Source organism: Talaromyces proteolyticus (assembly GCF_021365285.1).
Source record: "Talaromyces proteolyticus strain PMI_201 chromosome Unknown BGW36scaffold_6, whole genome shotgun sequence".
In the NCBI taxonomy this organism is placed as follows: domain Eukaryota; kingdom Fungi; phylum Ascomycota; class Eurotiomycetes; order Eurotiales; family Trichocomaceae; genus Talaromyces; species Talaromyces proteolyticus.
Genome location: NW_025764282.1, coordinates 666,729 through 682,351, shown reverse-complemented (window position 1 = coordinate 682,351; position 15,623 = coordinate 666,729). Strand labels below are relative to the sequence as shown.

The window sequence follows — 15,623 nt, the reverse complement described above, 5'->3', positions numbered from 1 at the left end:
TCAATGGTCTTACAGATTCTATGTTATCCATAATTTCACTTTCAGTTGCAGGGTTTCTGCCCAGTCTTCAATTCGAATTTTCACGGATCTTCTTGAATAAGCTATCAGTTTACATCTACCTAGGTTTAGCTGCGTTTTTATGCGGCCATAAATTATCACTCTATCAGCTTTGTTACGGTGCGTCAGGCTATCACCTTCATTACTCTATTAGCGAACGCCCAAGAGGTCTCCGCAACTTCCCAGATAGCTTCATATTATCAATATTATATATATCATTATCTGCATCATGTTCAATCTTTAATCCCATTTCTAACCTCATGCTAGTCTCCTTCAAATCTTTTTGCCCGGGCGATTCATCCTCATTCATATAATCGAGACTGTAGGGGTTATACTGAAAAATAAATAAATATAGAGGTAATTCACTTTCCAATCAACATTTCTTGAATAATTCTATTTACTATAGAATACTCAAGTGCTGTTAGACATGGTTAATAACGGTGTATATGGCAAAATAAATAAATATTATACAAATATTAATAAATAAATTATTATATATATTATAAGAAGCAGATAATATAAATTAAAAATAAGATTTTTTCAATATAGAAATATCAAGATGATTGTGTTAATAAGCTTTACTAGTGGGTAACAAATTAAGTTGTTAACTCACCCGTCGCCGCCGTAGCAATCCTCCAAACAGTCGGCCAAGTATTTCAGCATTGCAACAACACGAATGAAGAACACTGACGCGGTCAATCTTTTCCTTTTCCTCGCAACCACCACTTTGTTCGCTCTTACGGCTTGTTGTCCTAACTCCCACGGCACCAACCCCACCACCAACATCTGTCTCCCGCAACAATCATCCTTCGATGACCCTGACCAGAACATATATATGTTAGGCAACTACCTCCGCGCTGCAGCGGTACACCTCCAATCCCCGCTTCGTTCTCCGACAGCTATATCTCGCGCTATGTCTTCCTCGGCAGACTCGCCGTCAAAAACCCAGTCCCCAGAAACACCAAACCAGTCCTCGTCGACAGCAAGGCTCGCCCTCCCCGACGTATCGTCGTCTGACAATAGCAATGCAGGCACAAGACTGGATGTTGGCGGACAAGGCACCACGGTTTCACTCGACCATCTCGGCCCGATTGTGGTCAATCAAGATGGCACAATGAGCCGCATATCGAATTGGGATCAGATGACGGAAAGCGAACAGAAGAATACGCTTCGGGTGCTTGGGAGGCGCAATAAACAGCGGCTGGAGGCATTGAAGGCTGCTGGTGTGCAGCTGGGGGAGGGTTCTGCGTGATGCAAGCCCTGTGTTACGATATGGTCAATTTTACGGAGTTGTGGGAGGAGAATTGCACTTTTACGGGAGTCATATTGCGAATATGCATTTCATTTGTCAATAAACATTTGAATTCAACTCAATTTTAGACACCAAGACGGTGTGCCATGATATCCATGAGACCGATAATTAATCACCGCGATCACCCTGCAACGGTTTCTCATCAACTGATGAACTACTATACGACCGCTTCTTGTCGTTATATTTCGGCGCAAAGAAGCAATCGTTATCCTCAAAATAAAGGATATGTGAAAGCTTAGGCGAGACACGCTTGGTTTCGTTCTCGTCTTGACGAGCTTGCTGAGCTGAATCTTGACTGCATCAGCGAGGGATAGTCATGGGCAGATTACGAAGCTGAATTCACCTTGTCCAGAATGCTCTGGTAGAGATGTCTTTGCACTGGCTTGACTGCTCATTGTGTATTTATCAAATATGAAGCAATTTTAATGAATTGAATGAAATAGATAGCCATGATGTCAATATCATCTACAATGTCGTTGAGAATCACCTGATCTTAACCAGTTAATACCGTCTCGTATTGTACGGGCTTTCTACCGAGGCGATTCTCCCAATAGCATTGTGGTAATTACAGTACCAGTTCCAGTATTCTCGGCCGATGATGATGGCATTGTGGAACCCCGCTTTCGGCCAGTCCTCGTGCTTTTCTCTACATAACAACCAGCTTGCTCTAACAATTCAAATTATACACTTCATCTGTGCAATTCGATCGCATTCAGTCCCAAATACTGCACAATTCAATAGCAATGACTGAACACGAGCCTGAGCCCAAGCGCTTCGAGCCCAAAGTCCCCGTACAGCTCGACCCGCCCAAGGACGACCCCATCACAGTAGAGGAATTGTCCAAATCTGACGGTACGGAGTCTTTCCCTCCGAGAATATATATCAGGGTTACGTTAGTGTTAATTATTGATTTAGGGACGGACCCGAATCGTCCGACATTGGTCGCAATCAAAGGAACTGTTTTCGACGTCAGCAAGAATGCCGCATATGCGCCTGGAGGACAATACCATGGTATGCCATCCGAGCCAGCATTTCATTACTAAATGATATGTACAGTGTCTATTGAATAGAAGCTCATGAGATATTTATTTTATAGTCTTCGCTGGCAAGGACCCCTCTCGCGCATTGGCATCCTCGTCCTTGAAGCCCGAAGATTGTCGCCCGGACTGGTACGACTTGGAGGAGAAGGAAAAGACCGTGCTGGATGAGTGGTTCCTCTTTTTCAGCAAGAGGTATAATATTGTTGGAAAGATCCAGGGTGCTACAAATGCTTGATATAGGAAGGTCGGCATCTTCAATTCTTTTGAAATAAAATATATACCCGTTATTCAAGATAGATTGGATCTGATGTTCAATGTTGAAGTACCGGACGTAGGAGGATCTGACCAGGTAGCTGAAGTGGGCGTGAATTTGATGCTGTAAGAAATATGTTGATATGAATTGATATTATGTACGCGCCATGCAATAAATACAGCCATGAACTTTTATCCGCAACCTCATCAATAACATCAATCATCAAGCCTTGCGCTGTCTCCTTTGTTGACGCTTCCGGGAGATGATTCTGTTCCTCTTAGCAATCTTGTTTCGTTCCTCGTCGTTTTCGCCGTTTTCTTCTTTTGCTTCTCCCTTTGTAACCTTTGGCTTACCTCCTCTCTTGTCGGCGGTTCGACTCTCCGGCCTCTTCCTTTTGGTTCCTCTTTTGTTGCTCTTGTTTCCACCATCCACATCTTCCTCGTCTGCTTTTTTGCCATTGCGCGCCCTCTCCTGGTACTCCTTTCTTCGCTGAACGACTTGCGCATTTTCAATGGCGAATTCAACAATCAGTCGCTTCTTTTTCTCCGCTTCACCATCAGCAGACTTTGCCAGCACAACATGTCCATTGAGCCATCGTAGACCCATGAGCGCATGGCGGTGGTTGAAGTATTCGATGAATCCATAGCCACGGCTGCGACCTGCGCCAGTTTTCTCTTCGATCTTGCCACCGTCCCTGCTCTCGAAGACGACTTTGGTTTGCTTCACGAGACCTTTGCCTTTCTCTCGTCGGCGCTTGTCGTCCTCTTTCGTCTCCTCAGAGCCACGGTGTATTTCCTCAGGTGACAAGGGCTGACGACGTCCTTCCTTTGCGTCTTTGGCGAATCCAACAATGGCTTCTCGAGCGAGAGCTTTGAGATCCTTGGAGGTGACTGATCGTGGGATATTGCGGACTGATAGACGGGTGAGACTGAGGTGGAGGGTGGGATTGTTTTTGATGAGATTTTGGCGTTGCTTGAGACTGTCTTCTCTCATTTTGATCTCAGACGGTGCTAACTTTTTGTACACCGCAGAGTTGGACGGAATGGTACCCTCGTTCAGTAAGTATAATCGCCTCTTGTCCCTGTCTTGTGCGAACCGCCGCGATACGCCCTCGTCTCTCAGTTTGTCAGCCCTGGTTTTTGAAACGGCTAGAGAAAGGTTCAAGACCCGATCTTCCATGGTGTATTTTCCAGTAGGATCCATCATCTCATTCTGTAAAACGGAATGCTTAACGCCTGAAGCTGCCTTTTTGGAGTGAGAATCTTCTTTTTCATTTTCAATCTGCTTGGGGGCTCCCTTGATGCACGCGATTGCATCCTCGACATTCCAGAAGCATACAAAGCCTGTTCCTCGTGGGCGCTCTGTTTCGGGATCTACAACAATGCGAGCATATCGGATTGCTCCAAATTGCTTAAAATGTTCATATAGTGTCTCATCGTCGCTGGTGAATGGGAGATTGCGAATGAAAATAGTCGAAGCATTTCGATCATCCTCGACATCACCTTTCTCCTCTTCATCCTCCTCGTCTTCGTCTTCCATATCCACATCATCCTCATCGAGCTCCTCCTCCTCGCTGCCCTCCTCATCTGTACCTGTCTCCACAAATTCGTTGCCATCCTCCTCCTCATCACCGCTAGTTTCCTCCTGTGCTGTGTCCACCTGAATTGCATCTCCATCTGTATCCTTTTCTGCAGCTTTCTCCCAAACACTTTTTTCGACTGCCCAATCCACCGCCAGAGTTCTCCCATCAACCTCCTTTCCATTCACAGCCTCAAGTGCTTTCTCCGCATTTTTCCTACCCCGCAAGACAACGAATCCAAAACCCGCCTGTTCATTACCCTTCTTTGGCACAACCGCATGCTTGACCTTTCCAAAACTGCGAAAAAGCACAGCCAATTGGTCAGGTTCCTTGATAGACCACGGAAGGTTTCGTACAATCAGCTTGGGAGGCAGATTCTGTTCTTTCTGACGGTTCCGCTCTTCCTTCAACCTGGCGGATTCCGCAGTAGGCACACTTTTACCATCATTTTCGCCAATCTCACGCTTACGCGGCTGTGCAACCTCAACTTTTATTTTTCGGCCTTCGAACTCGGCGTCGTTCAATTCCTCCAATGCGCGCTGGGCATCTTCGATGTCGGCAAAGGTCACGAAACCATAGCCCTTGGACTGCTGCGTTTTAGGATCAACAACGACAGTTGCATGTTTCAGCACGTAGGATTGCGAGAAAAACTCGGTCAGACTTTCGGTCGTCGCTGAGGCTGGAAGCGAGCGCACGAAGAGCTCTCTTCTCATCTGCTGTTTCGCCGGTGTTTCGGGGGCGGGATCATCCGTGGACTCATTCTGAGTTGAAGCCATCACTTCTGGTTCCTCTGGCTGAAAGCTGCCACTTTCTGACAGTCGTCTTCTTTTGCTCTTCAATTCGTTTGTCATTGTGGATGATTTCTGCTCGAAGGGAAAGAGCGAAAGAGACGGAAAAAAATAGCGGCAGAAAAAAACGCTGATAACGGAGCAGCCAAGGCGGTGAGCGTGGTCTTGGCAGGCGGTCGACAGCCACTTCCTAATTGCATTTGTTGTTTACAGCTGCATTGTTGGTGAGAAAGCTCGAAAATGGATGGTGAACATTCCAATAAGTCTGAGAAAAAGAATCTATCTCAGGCGGAATCGAAAGTCCAGCAGCCGAAGCCGCAGGCTCTCCCAAACCGTACCGCTCCTTCGGCCATTCTAGTATCATCGCGGCAAAAGGGCAATCCAATTCTCAGCCATGTAAAGCTTGTGCCGTGGGAGTATGCTGATATCCCGGCAGATTATGTTCTAGGAGCTACTACCTGCGCACTGTTTTTATCATTGAAATACCACCGGTTACATCCAGAATACATCTACTCCCGCATACGCGTCCTCGCTGGCAAATACAGTCTACGCATTCTGCTGGTCATGGTAGACATTCCAAACCATGAAGAGACATTGAAAGAGCTGTCCAAGACATCGATAGTGAATAATGTAACCCTTATTCTCTGCTGGTCGGCCCCGGAGGCTGCGCACTATCTGGAACTGTTCAAATCGTCAGAGAACGCACAGCCAACTGCCATCCGATCCCAGCAAGCGCAGTCGTATCGGGAGAGCCTAGTCGAGTTTGTCACTGTCCCGCGGAGTATTAACAAGTCCGATGCAGCTAGCTTGATTTCGACATTTGGTAGTCTGCAGGCAGCTATCAATGCGCAGCCGGAACAAATAAGTTCTGTACCTGGCTGGGGTGAGAAAAAGGTTCGGCAATGGAGTAATGCTGTCCGGGAGGACTTTAGAGTTGAAGCGTCTAGGAAGAGAGCTGCTGCTGCTCAGCAGGAAATGCCTGCTGATAGGCCTCAGCGTGGGCAGGGTATATCCGGTATAGAAGAGGAAGAAGAGATGCTGTTTGCATCGGCTCATGATGGTGATCAATTTGAGGGTACTCAGTCGGAGAAGCAACAAGAAGAGAGCATGAGTGATGGTATCATGAATGCCCTAGCCAGGCTGCGGAAGGACGGCGGATGAAGGATGTTTGTTTGTTATTACAATCAATCACCAACTACTCGAGGAGCATAGCCACAATCGGACTTGACCGGTCTCATCGGGCAGGAATATGGGTATATACGAGTATATCCACGCGGAGTCTACCGATTAGCTATTCCAAAGCTATCATATATCAATGATCATGTATACAGTATATGTATTTCGAAGTCACGTGCAGACCATCCTGAATTGGTAATCGGGCACCCACTGCACATTGGACTTGGTCCTCGGCCCGTGGCTCCCTTTAGCCTTTAGCTTCCATCGACCGATCAACTTCACCGTCAACGGTTCGCCCTCGATTCCCCATCTTTCGCGCTTGACGGCGCTTGGATCGTCACTTTGCGTGTTGGTTGCCAATACGTAGTACAATACGGATAATATGTTAGTTAATACGATCGATTCCACACAGCAAGCATATCCAGCGGCCAGTCACAAGCCTAGGTGCTTGCCTAAACCCCCACCCCACTACCTCCCGGATCGTGACCAGACTATGGCTTACTCGCATTAGAATTTAACTATCGCCGTCATCCGGCGATGGGATCATGGGAACGGGTTCCCCCGCCGCCGATGGCTCCTCGACCAAGGGATCGTTGGAGCATGAGGAGGAAAATCTAGTAGCAGCCGGGCAATCCCCTGCCCAATCCACGTCCTCGTCGTCATCGCAAAGCTTCGAGTTCGTACTGGTGACTGATGAAGGCTCGCGGCGGCAAGTTCGGCGCCATGCAATGCGCCAGTATATGCGTCAACGGCGACTAGATGGCATTGCTCGGCTGGCCTCCTCGCGTGCTCCTATCCCGGGCCGGCATCACCAAGCTGGTGATTCATCCTGGGAGTCCATGACGCAAGAGGAGCCAGAAAATGAGGCTCATCAGAGGCCGGATAACGCGATTGTTCCAATTCGCACGAGACGGCATCACAATTTGTCTAGTTCCAGTCCTGGACCCTCGAATATATTGCTGTCTCCTGGTGCCGGGGGAATAAGGGATCCGTTCAATAGCTATCCCATTCCAATCAGCGATAATGACCATAGACTTATCAACCACTGTAAGCTTTTAAACTCTATGCTTGAATTATGCATTCAAGACTAATTCTAATAGACGTCGTGACGTATCCCGCCATGATGTACAAGTTATCAAATAAACCTCAGAAAAATCCGATGATGGAAATTTTCCAACAGTTTGCATTGAAAGACCGCATTCCTTTTCAAGCCATGCTTGCCATTGCCTCCAAACACCTCGCAAGCGTTGAGGGTCAGTCGGAGTCACTGCAGAGTCTAGCACATAAGACGCAGGCATTACAGTTAATCAATAGAAATATCCGCGATACAACTGATGACCAAATAGACAACTTTATTTATGCAGTGGCTACAATGGCCGTTATAGAAGTATGTGTTAGACACCAACCATACTGTATATGCTAATGGATGTCAGAAATGGTCCAAGGATCCCTCAATTGAAAGAATGCATATTAAAGGCTTGACTCTGATGATTCGCCGAAGAGGAGGTATGCGGGTGCTGAAAGCCCAAAAGCCTTTTCTGGAGCAAGTCGTATACTGGTAAGGAACCTTTACTGAGTAATGATAACAGCATATTGACAGCTATCAGGGTGGACTTTAGTTGCGCAGCCAAAGCTATAGTTGGTGCCAGCCTTCCATGGACCGGGAGTGTTCCCGACGTTCCCCCTGAGCGATTTCGGTTCTGGTTGTCAGATCAGCAGCCGAGAGCAAACTTAAAAGAACGGGGGTGTTCTGATTACTTGAAGTCATGCGAAGATTTTCTTGCGTTCTTTCGCTGCCTCCATGCTGCACAGAAGGCTCTTCTCGAAGCGCCTTGCCAGGCCCCTTCAACTACCGAGTCTCGTCGGATGATTCCCTTCGATAGATCGTCTCGGCTTTATTGTACATTGACTGCATTACCCGATTACGACCGCGGAATCCGCGATGTTCGTTTCATCGATGAATATACTCGTATGGCATGTTTACTTTATTTGAACATAGCGTTGTATGAATGCTATAGGAAGCAACAGAATTTCGATTTATATCTGGCCTGGATACACTCCGGAATGCAGCAGTTTAGCGCAGAACCCAGCGTGTCCTCCCTCATGTGGTTAATTCTAGACAACGGCGGCTATGCGCGAGGCGACGCTGGGGATGCGGGAGAACGGAGCTGGCTTGTATCACGGATGCTACGCGTAGTCAAACGGCTAGAATGGACTCAGCAAGGCACGCTGTGGGACCAGCTGCGCCTGGTTATGCTCAACTTTATAACGACACAGCAAGAATGCGGGCTCGGGTCTGACATGGTGGGCGAATACGAGTTGGTGGCACGACAAAAAAAGCTTGGGCAGATGCGGACTCCTCTTTGGGATGAGGATGAGATGCGTCGGGAGATCTTGGGTAATCTGTACGATGGTTCGTCGTTCGATGTTTCGAACTCCAAAGGCAAGGACTTAGAGTAATCATGAATTATGCCTATATCTAAGCTATGAGATCTTTCTGGATTGCTGCGATTGACGGACTTAGCGGGTAACACTTGACGTTATCACCATATCACGATTTTCATGAATATTATTATGATTATTATCTTCATTGCTTCGCTATCCATGCTGAAAAGGCAGACATTGATAGCGGGACACATGAGTTACCATAGACGATGAAATTTGCAATAGCATGTCAGCAGATATGCACAAATATCACCGTAAATATATCAAATCCAAGTAAGGCTCGGCACAACATCCGGCCTCCACCGCTCTTTAACAATCACAGGCTTGTCATTTGTAATCTAATTAGAGACTTTTGACAAGGTTTTCTGATAAAAATGGTAAAGATTGACTCTGCTTTCAATGTCAACAAACATAATCACCGACTTCTACAGCCCAAAGAACAAAAGAAAGCATACACACTTACACAGCCTACTACTCTGTTCCATTGTTATTCATATAATCAGTTGCCCGCACTATATACTCTACTCATAAGCATTAATTATTAATTAAAGCCAATATGAATATAAAATCATCTACAAAAGCAACACTTTGGCTATCAACTCTTTTCTTTGATAAAAATGGCTGTAACTGTTAAATAACATCCAATTTTGGCATTGAATAATAAGCTTCTAATAACAAAAAGAAACAATGCCATCAGATCTATATGACTACATGAGCATCGGAGGCGGCACAGCTGCTTGCGTCCTCGCATCCCACCTCAAACACAACAACCTCCTCTCTCTCCATCATCTTCAATCGAGGCAGGGTCAGTCGTCAGCAAGCACACCGATGTCCCTCGACGGTTCGCAGAGGGCTCCGTTACTTGGAACAGAGCTCAAATGGCGATACCAGGCCGTACCACAGAAGCATCTGGTGGCCGTGTTGTTGCGAATGCTGCGGGCAAGGCATTAGGTGGGAGTACAGCTATCAATGCCAATAAACAATTCAACTCATTTACCTTTGCGCTTAGTTCCTTTTTACTGGTTCTTATATTGGGTTCAAACCGATTCCTCTAAATCAAGGTTCCTGGACACACGGCGAATATCTTAATAGATTAGTTCTCCTGTTGGTCCCGTTTTAATTGCATGCGATTATATTGCCTATATTATATACAGTATTTTGCGTACTTTAGGCTGTATAGGAAAAAGCAAATACCCGCATTGACCTCAACACCGGTTATTAGAGACTTTTTAGAGATCACTTATGAATGATTTTCCAAAACTCAGATACATGTTTCAATCAATTCCAGTGAGATCAATATTAGCGCAACTGTAGAATATTCTGAACCGGACAACTACAGAACCAGATCATTGACATCAATCCATATAGCTTGACTAGCAAGATATACTACGTATAGGATAGGGCTGGTATTGAATGAAAAGTCTATCCACTTCCTAGTCAATAATACTGGGAAATCCATATAATACTTAAGTATACGATGAAAAGGCACGATGAGTAAGAGGGGCAAGAATGTACGTCAAACTCGTATTCCAATATCCGCCCCTCGTAGATCGTCGAAACTTTGACATGTTTTAAGTAAAACAAGGCCGTTTTTTAGTCAGCTAGCTTATCCACTTCGAATCCAGATATCAGTCTGGCGGCTTCTCATTGGCGGCGTTATAGTTTGGCAACGATATACCCCACCCATGGCCATAATATCCCCTTATGGTTGGCTGGCTTATAGCCCACTTCCCGCCAATCCCGCCATCACAGACCCTCCAATTTCCACATTCGGCTCTTTGTCCCCACTGTGGCTGCCCGTGTCCACGGCTCTGGCCTCCTGTTTACTCCCTTTATTGCGGTTCATGCGAGCAGGCTGTCCGAAACGGCCAATCAGGTCTTGCTGCATAGATCATGCGCAGTTCAAAGTCAATAGTCAATACACCTACTAAATAGCTACACGATGCAGACTAATCCGAGTCCCCCAATGGCTGGAGGCTGCAGCTGGACTCAACTGATACGCGATTGAATTGATTAATGCCTGAACTTGAACTAGCCGGTGAATTAGCTTTTCAGATCTCTTTCTTCTGGCTCGCGGTTCTTCTGGCTTCCTCTTCAGCCTTATCTGCCATTGCACTCATTTCCCGAAGGTCTCAAAGACCTGAAGAATCAATTCCTTCACATAATGACATGTTCATGAACGGAGGGTTTCCTCAGATCTCCTTCTGAACTCTAGCTGAGCTGTCTAATCTCACCACAATGCATCGCTCCTTAATGTCTATTTCAATCCTCCTACTCACCCTTTTCGCCTCCAATGCCCTCGCCACCGTCATCTCCACCTTCAGCGACGACAGCTGCAAGGATAGCTACAAGGCCTTTAACGGACCAAACGGCTACCCAAATGGCACCTGCACTCCATTCCGATCCAACGGCGCCTTTGGCAGTTTCCAGGTTGCGCAGGAAGATAGCGGGTGCGGCGGTACGTTAACACATACCTCTTTATAAATATCCGCGTAAAAAATCTCCCCTGATAATATAATGAGATAGTCACAATCTACGGAAACGATAGCGACGTCAGCTCCCCATGCTCGTCGACAACTCTGCAACTAGCGCAAATCGCGACATGCTATAACTCGTCTTGGGTTTATTTCAGTATCGATAATTGCCAGGCACCGGTATCGTCGACTGTCGGGGCGTCATCGACGGCTACAGCACCGGCTACATCGTCGACGAATAGCAGCAGCGGAGGAAGCTCAACTAATGTCGGCGCTATAGTTGGTGGTGTTGTGGGCGGTGTAGTCGGGCTGGGCTTGATCGCACTGGCGGGCTGGTTCCTATGGCTTCGACAGCGACCGCGGCGGGCGAATGCGAGTCAGTACTGCGAGACAGCTGATTTCAAAACGGACGATACCAAGAACGACAGCAGCGGCGGCGGAGCTGTCGCGGTCAGTCCATTCAAGAAAGTGCACGAATTACCGCCAGAGTCCGATAGAATCGAAATGTCGTCGATGGGGGCGTCGACTAAGTACGAGCTATCGAGTATAGGGGGCAATGACGAGGTGGTGCAGAAGCCAAAGTATTTTGCAGAGCTGCCGGGGCATGAGGCCGGGCAATAAGACTTGATATGCTATCGCATTCTACGTTGGTATTTGTAGTTTTGTACTGAATATGTCACGATGTGATGTTACCCTATTTTGGACTTTAGGATCAAAGGCATTCAATATTTTCGGTATGGTTCGCTTCGTTGGGATAGTTCTATCTTCTAGAATGCAGCTGTAGATCGTGGGGAATTTACATCCAGGTAGTTCTCCATTTATTGACATTTGGCCCCTACCTCAAATCAGCTGCAGTGATCATTCGCTGCTGGCGGAGAGAGGACTGAACCCTAACTCGATTTGGAATGTCCTCCCGTTCTGCCCTCAAGACACAACGATCTGTCCCTACAGTGCCAAGGATGAATACATCGATTAATCGATACTCTAGAATGGCCCCTACATATACTTCATACTCATAATCCATTAATACGTATTTATTCTGTAGCTAATACTTAGGTTAGGTCTAGCCAACTCTATCCTGAAACGCGGGACCCATATTCCTAATGAGGAAAGTGATACCTGTCAATCATCGCCCCGTATTATTCATTATTACGGGGTATCGGTAGAATAAAAAGGCTGGCATTATATGGATATGGGTGATCGACATATTAACATATCATGGCTTTTTTGTGGCTTGAACAAGCATCAGACAGCCCCTAGCTGCTGACTGTAGAAGAATCGATAGAAGAAGGAAGATGAGCTAGCTACACGTGCATTAATACTTAATATTATTATAGATGACATTTGAAGGCTCGCCTTATTCTGATATAGTCCATATCATACTAGACATATGGTAGAATATAGCAACTAGCAACTATTCTATCATCTACTCCTACACACTGGCTTACTGACTTACCTGATCATTCCTCAAAGTACTCCTGGTAACGTCCGAGTTTAACAGTTAGCCTGGTTTCCAATTTTGGCCCCTACCTGTTCCGGCAACTGGTATACAACCCGGAGTAATCATAAGTACATACTAGATGGCGTTCGCAAAACAGTCAAATCGGGGATTAGTTTAAACAAGCTCAGCAACTATATAAAGGGGCACAGTCACCAGCCACGACTTCCAACATCAAAACGAACACACCTGTCACATCAACCCAAATACTACATCCAAATTTCGATACAATGCCCTCCCTCTCCATCCTGGCCGCTGCGGCCCTAACCCTCCTCACCTCCAACGCCATGCCTCAGCCCTCCCCCTCCCAAATTTTCGCCCGCAACCAATCCTGCTCCGTCATCCAACAAGTCACCTCAACCTTCTACGGCTACCCCGACAACTCCCCCCCTGGCGCTGGAATTGCCTACACGCAATGCGGCCGCAGCGCGGCCGGAGGGAGCGGCACATTCTCCGACCCAGTAACCTTCGCGACCGCATCTGGCGAGTTCGACGTGTGCGAGGTAATCTACGCGCCATACCTCAAAAAGTACCTGCGCTATGAGGACGAGTGTGCGCAGTGCGAGACCGACTGGAGTAGCGGCACGTACCATGTTGATACCTGGATTGGTAGCAGTACACAGGATGGCGGGCAAGATCAGATCAATTGTGAGGATAACTTGACTCCGGATGCGCAGAGTATTATTCGGTATCCGGCGAGTGACTTGGAGGTTGATGGTGAGTTGTCTTTCTCCTCACTTTTTTTTTTTTTTTTTTTTGTTGTGGAACATTGGGGCTAATGAGTTGGTGTAGCTACCCCGTTGTATGATAATGGTCAGTGTAATACCGACCATACGTATACGGGTTATGATACTTCGACATACTGCTCTTCATAGCCACGTCAATTGTGTACCAGACATTGAGGTTGGGAGTAGATAGGTTGTAGATATGTGTTCAATATCAGTCAATAAGATGAAGATTGAAATCGTCCATCATTCATAATCTATAGCAGATATATAACTAACAACAAGGGTATTCAACATCACACCGCCAACAGAATATAACCATAAACAGCTCAGCAAAACAAGTGAGTACAGCAGTACAAGTCAATTGTCAAGATATGTGCATTCTCCTCAACCACCTCGCAATCAATCATGCGTCGGCTTGTCGCAGCCGATTCTACCGAGGAGAGCTTTCCGGTCACTATCACCGAGCACTCTGCCATGTCCACGACGGGTTCGCACCGAGCCGTTTGCTCTACGCCACGAGCTCTCTGCGTTGGAGTTTCTATCTGCCAGAGCGGCGCGCGCCGTCTCATTGGATTGGTTCTCGGTCTCTTCGTCCTCTTCTTCTCCCTCCTCGTCTTCGCCGTCGCTGCGCGAGTCTTCCGCGTTGCCGGACCGTACGGCATTGATGGCGATCTTCACAATCAAGGTGAACCACAGCATGGACAGGCCCTGCAGGAAGAGAAGGAAAGAAAGGAAAATCCACTTTACAGTCTGGTTCATGCAGATCGGCCCCTCTTCGTTAAGATACGGGCCGAATAGATAAGCGAATCGGTTAGGATAGGCATTGGCCGTGTACATCACGGCAGTCTTCCCGGAGTAGCATCCATATGGCAGGGCAACAGGAATGTTCTTGAAGATCGACCAGCAGAGGGCTGGATAAATGACATGGCGACTGACGAACCAGGTCAAAATCAGCAGGACGAAGACGACATTGCACAAGATTTCGTAGCCGTAGTATTTGAGGATTTTTGCCAGCTAACCAGTCAGCATACACTCTATATAAAAAAGAGAAAGAACTCACCGGAAGCATCCAATCAACAATGTCCATCAACGACAACACCACGTTGGCCACATTGTAGAACCGGTAGATATAGGCCGAGCCGAGCAGCATGCTCGTGGCCACGTGGTGGCTTAGCATCTGCAGGAAATCCTTGCGGCGCTCTTCAATATTGACGACGAAAATCTGCTGGATCCAGAAGGCGAGCTGGGTCAAGAGGTACCATTTCATTCCAGCCGATGCACTAGGCTTCGGCCACTCGGCCCAGACGGCCCTGAAGTCGCCCCAGTAGCTTGAGTTGCTCCACAGATACTTGGCACATCAGTCGTCACGGTCACTTCTTTAGGGGTTGTTTTAACCTACCACGCCGTAGCTCCAGTAGCTAACGTCATACACAATCAGCCACGCTTGTTCGGCGAAGCGTATCGAGGTCTTCTTCTTCAGCCCCGTGGACTTGGCGAACGGACGGAAGATCCAGTCAATGAAGATGGCGCGCACCGCGGTGAAGGCGAGGATGGCGCTGGCGACAAAGTACACGTCGTCCCAGCCTTGGGAATACAGGCCCGTGTCGGGCTGGTAGTAGGACATTTGGAAAAACGGGGTGGTGAAGGACTGCACGGAAGGGTAGAGATTGTGGGCGGCGAGGAGGGTCGACAGGATGGTCAACGAGATGCCTGTAACTTAGCTACGAACGACAATGTATAAATATAATGTATAACGTACCGATCTGGTTCTGCACCACCCATTCTCGAAAGGTAGCTTCATTCTGCAGCAGCCTCGGGGCGCCAGCACTCGAGACGCAGGCATTGAGGTGGTCAATGGACTCTGAGGGCGACTGTGGCCGATGTGTGGTTTTCGCCATAGCGAGCGAACGACTGCGCGGCAGTCTGAGATCCGGCTCGAGGGTGATGGAAGTTGAATTAATTGAATTAATTGAATTGGGTCTGGGGTGGTCAGTTAGTGTGGTCATTAGCGGTTGGACCGCCACATGCAATGCAAGGCCATACCCGACAGTAGACGCAACACAATCAACAGTTTAAATATAGTCACAGTCCACAACAGCGAGCGAGTTGAGACTGGGCAGCGAGAGAGATGGTGATGTGCCTGCCACCTGCGAGTCAGTCGTGAAGCAGAGCGAGTACTGAGTCAAGAGCTGGTAGCAAGCCCTGAAGAGAGAGCGAGACAGTGGGCTCGGAAGCCACTCGCAACCAGCGCCGATCGCCGTACTGCCTGCTCG

General features: G+C 47.5%; 8 protein-coding genes across 8 annotated transcripts; 6 read left to right on the top strand and 2 right to left on the bottom strand.

Moving 5' to 3' along the window:
• Positions 1-733: 733 nt before the first annotated feature.
• Positions 734-1,309, top strand: BGW36DRAFT_427247 (uncharacterized protein; the record flags this gene model as incomplete). Its single annotated transcript, XM_046220389.1, has 1 exon — positions 734-1,309. The coding sequence occupies one exon, from the start codon at positions 734-736 to the stop codon at positions 1,307-1,309; it is 576 nt and encodes a 191-aa protein (XP_046071981.1).
• An 803-nt stretch (positions 1,310-2,112) lies between these two features.
• Positions 2,113-2,644, top strand: BGW36DRAFT_296103 (cytochrome b5-like heme/steroid binding domain-containing protein; the record flags this gene model as incomplete). Its single annotated transcript, XM_046211236.1, has 3 exons — positions 2,113-2,221; positions 2,285-2,380; positions 2,466-2,644. The coding sequence occupies 3 exons, from the start codon at positions 2,113-2,115 to the stop codon at positions 2,642-2,644; spliced, it is 384 nt and encodes a 127-aa protein (XP_046071980.1).
• Positions 2,645-2,884: 240 nt separating this feature from the next.
• Positions 2,885-5,092, bottom strand: BGW36DRAFT_359080 (putative ribosome biogenesis; the record flags this gene model as incomplete). Its single annotated transcript, XM_046214035.1, has 1 exon — positions 2,885-5,092. The coding sequence occupies one exon, from the start codon at positions 5,090-5,092 to the stop codon at positions 2,885-2,887; it is 2,208 nt and encodes a 735-aa protein (XP_046071979.1).
• Positions 5,093-5,269: 177 nt separating this feature from the next.
• BGW36DRAFT_295453 (putative mating-type switch/DNA repair protein Swi10/Rad10) lies at positions 5,270-6,190 on the top strand (the record flags this gene model as incomplete). Its single annotated transcript, XM_046211187.1, has 1 exon — positions 5,270-6,190. One exon carries the CDS (start codon positions 5,270-5,272, stop codon positions 6,188-6,190), a length of 921 nt encoding a protein of 306 aa, XP_046071978.1.
• Positions 6,191-6,750: 560 nt separating this feature from the next.
• On the top strand, positions 6,751-8,665 carry BGW36DRAFT_427242 (uncharacterized protein; the record flags this gene model as incomplete). Its single annotated transcript, XM_046220388.1, has 4 exons — positions 6,751-7,252; positions 7,306-7,592; positions 7,639-7,763; positions 7,813-8,665. 4 exons carry the CDS (start codon positions 6,751-6,753, stop codon positions 8,663-8,665), a joined length of 1,767 nt encoding a protein of 588 aa, XP_046071977.1.
• A 1,957-nt stretch (positions 8,666-10,622) lies between these two features.
• Positions 10,623-12,114, top strand: BGW36DRAFT_378354 (uncharacterized protein). Its single transcript, XM_046216098.1, has 2 exons — positions 10,623-11,108; positions 11,177-12,114. Exons 1-2 carry the CDS (start codon positions 10,889-10,891, stop codon positions 11,743-11,745), a joined length of 789 nt encoding a protein of 262 aa, XP_046071976.1. The 5' UTR covers positions 10,623-10,888; the 3' UTR covers positions 11,746-12,114.
• A 514-nt stretch (positions 12,115-12,628) lies between these two features.
• Positions 12,629-13,497, top strand: BGW36DRAFT_449889 (uncharacterized protein; the record flags this gene model as incomplete). The annotated part of the gene is made up of 2 exons (XM_046221791.1): positions 12,629-13,339; positions 13,415-13,497. The coding sequence occupies exons 1-2, from the start codon at positions 12,853-12,855 to the stop codon at positions 13,495-13,497; spliced, it is 570 nt and encodes a 189-aa protein (XP_046071975.1). The 5' UTR covers positions 12,629-12,852.
• A 28-nt stretch (positions 13,498-13,525) lies between these two features.
• Positions 13,526-15,571, bottom strand: BGW36DRAFT_378352 (putative longevity-assurance protein). Its single transcript, XM_046216097.1, has 5 exons — positions 15,394-15,571; positions 15,110-15,330; positions 14,750-15,060; positions 14,411-14,698; positions 13,526-14,364 (listed from the first exon to the last, which is right to left on the bottom strand). Exons 2-5 carry the CDS (start codon positions 15,246-15,248, stop codon positions 13,750-13,752), a joined length of 1,353 nt encoding a protein of 450 aa, XP_046071974.1. The 5' UTR covers positions 15,249-15,330; positions 15,394-15,571; the 3' UTR covers positions 13,526-13,749.
• Positions 15,572-15,623: the final 52 nt, after the last annotated feature.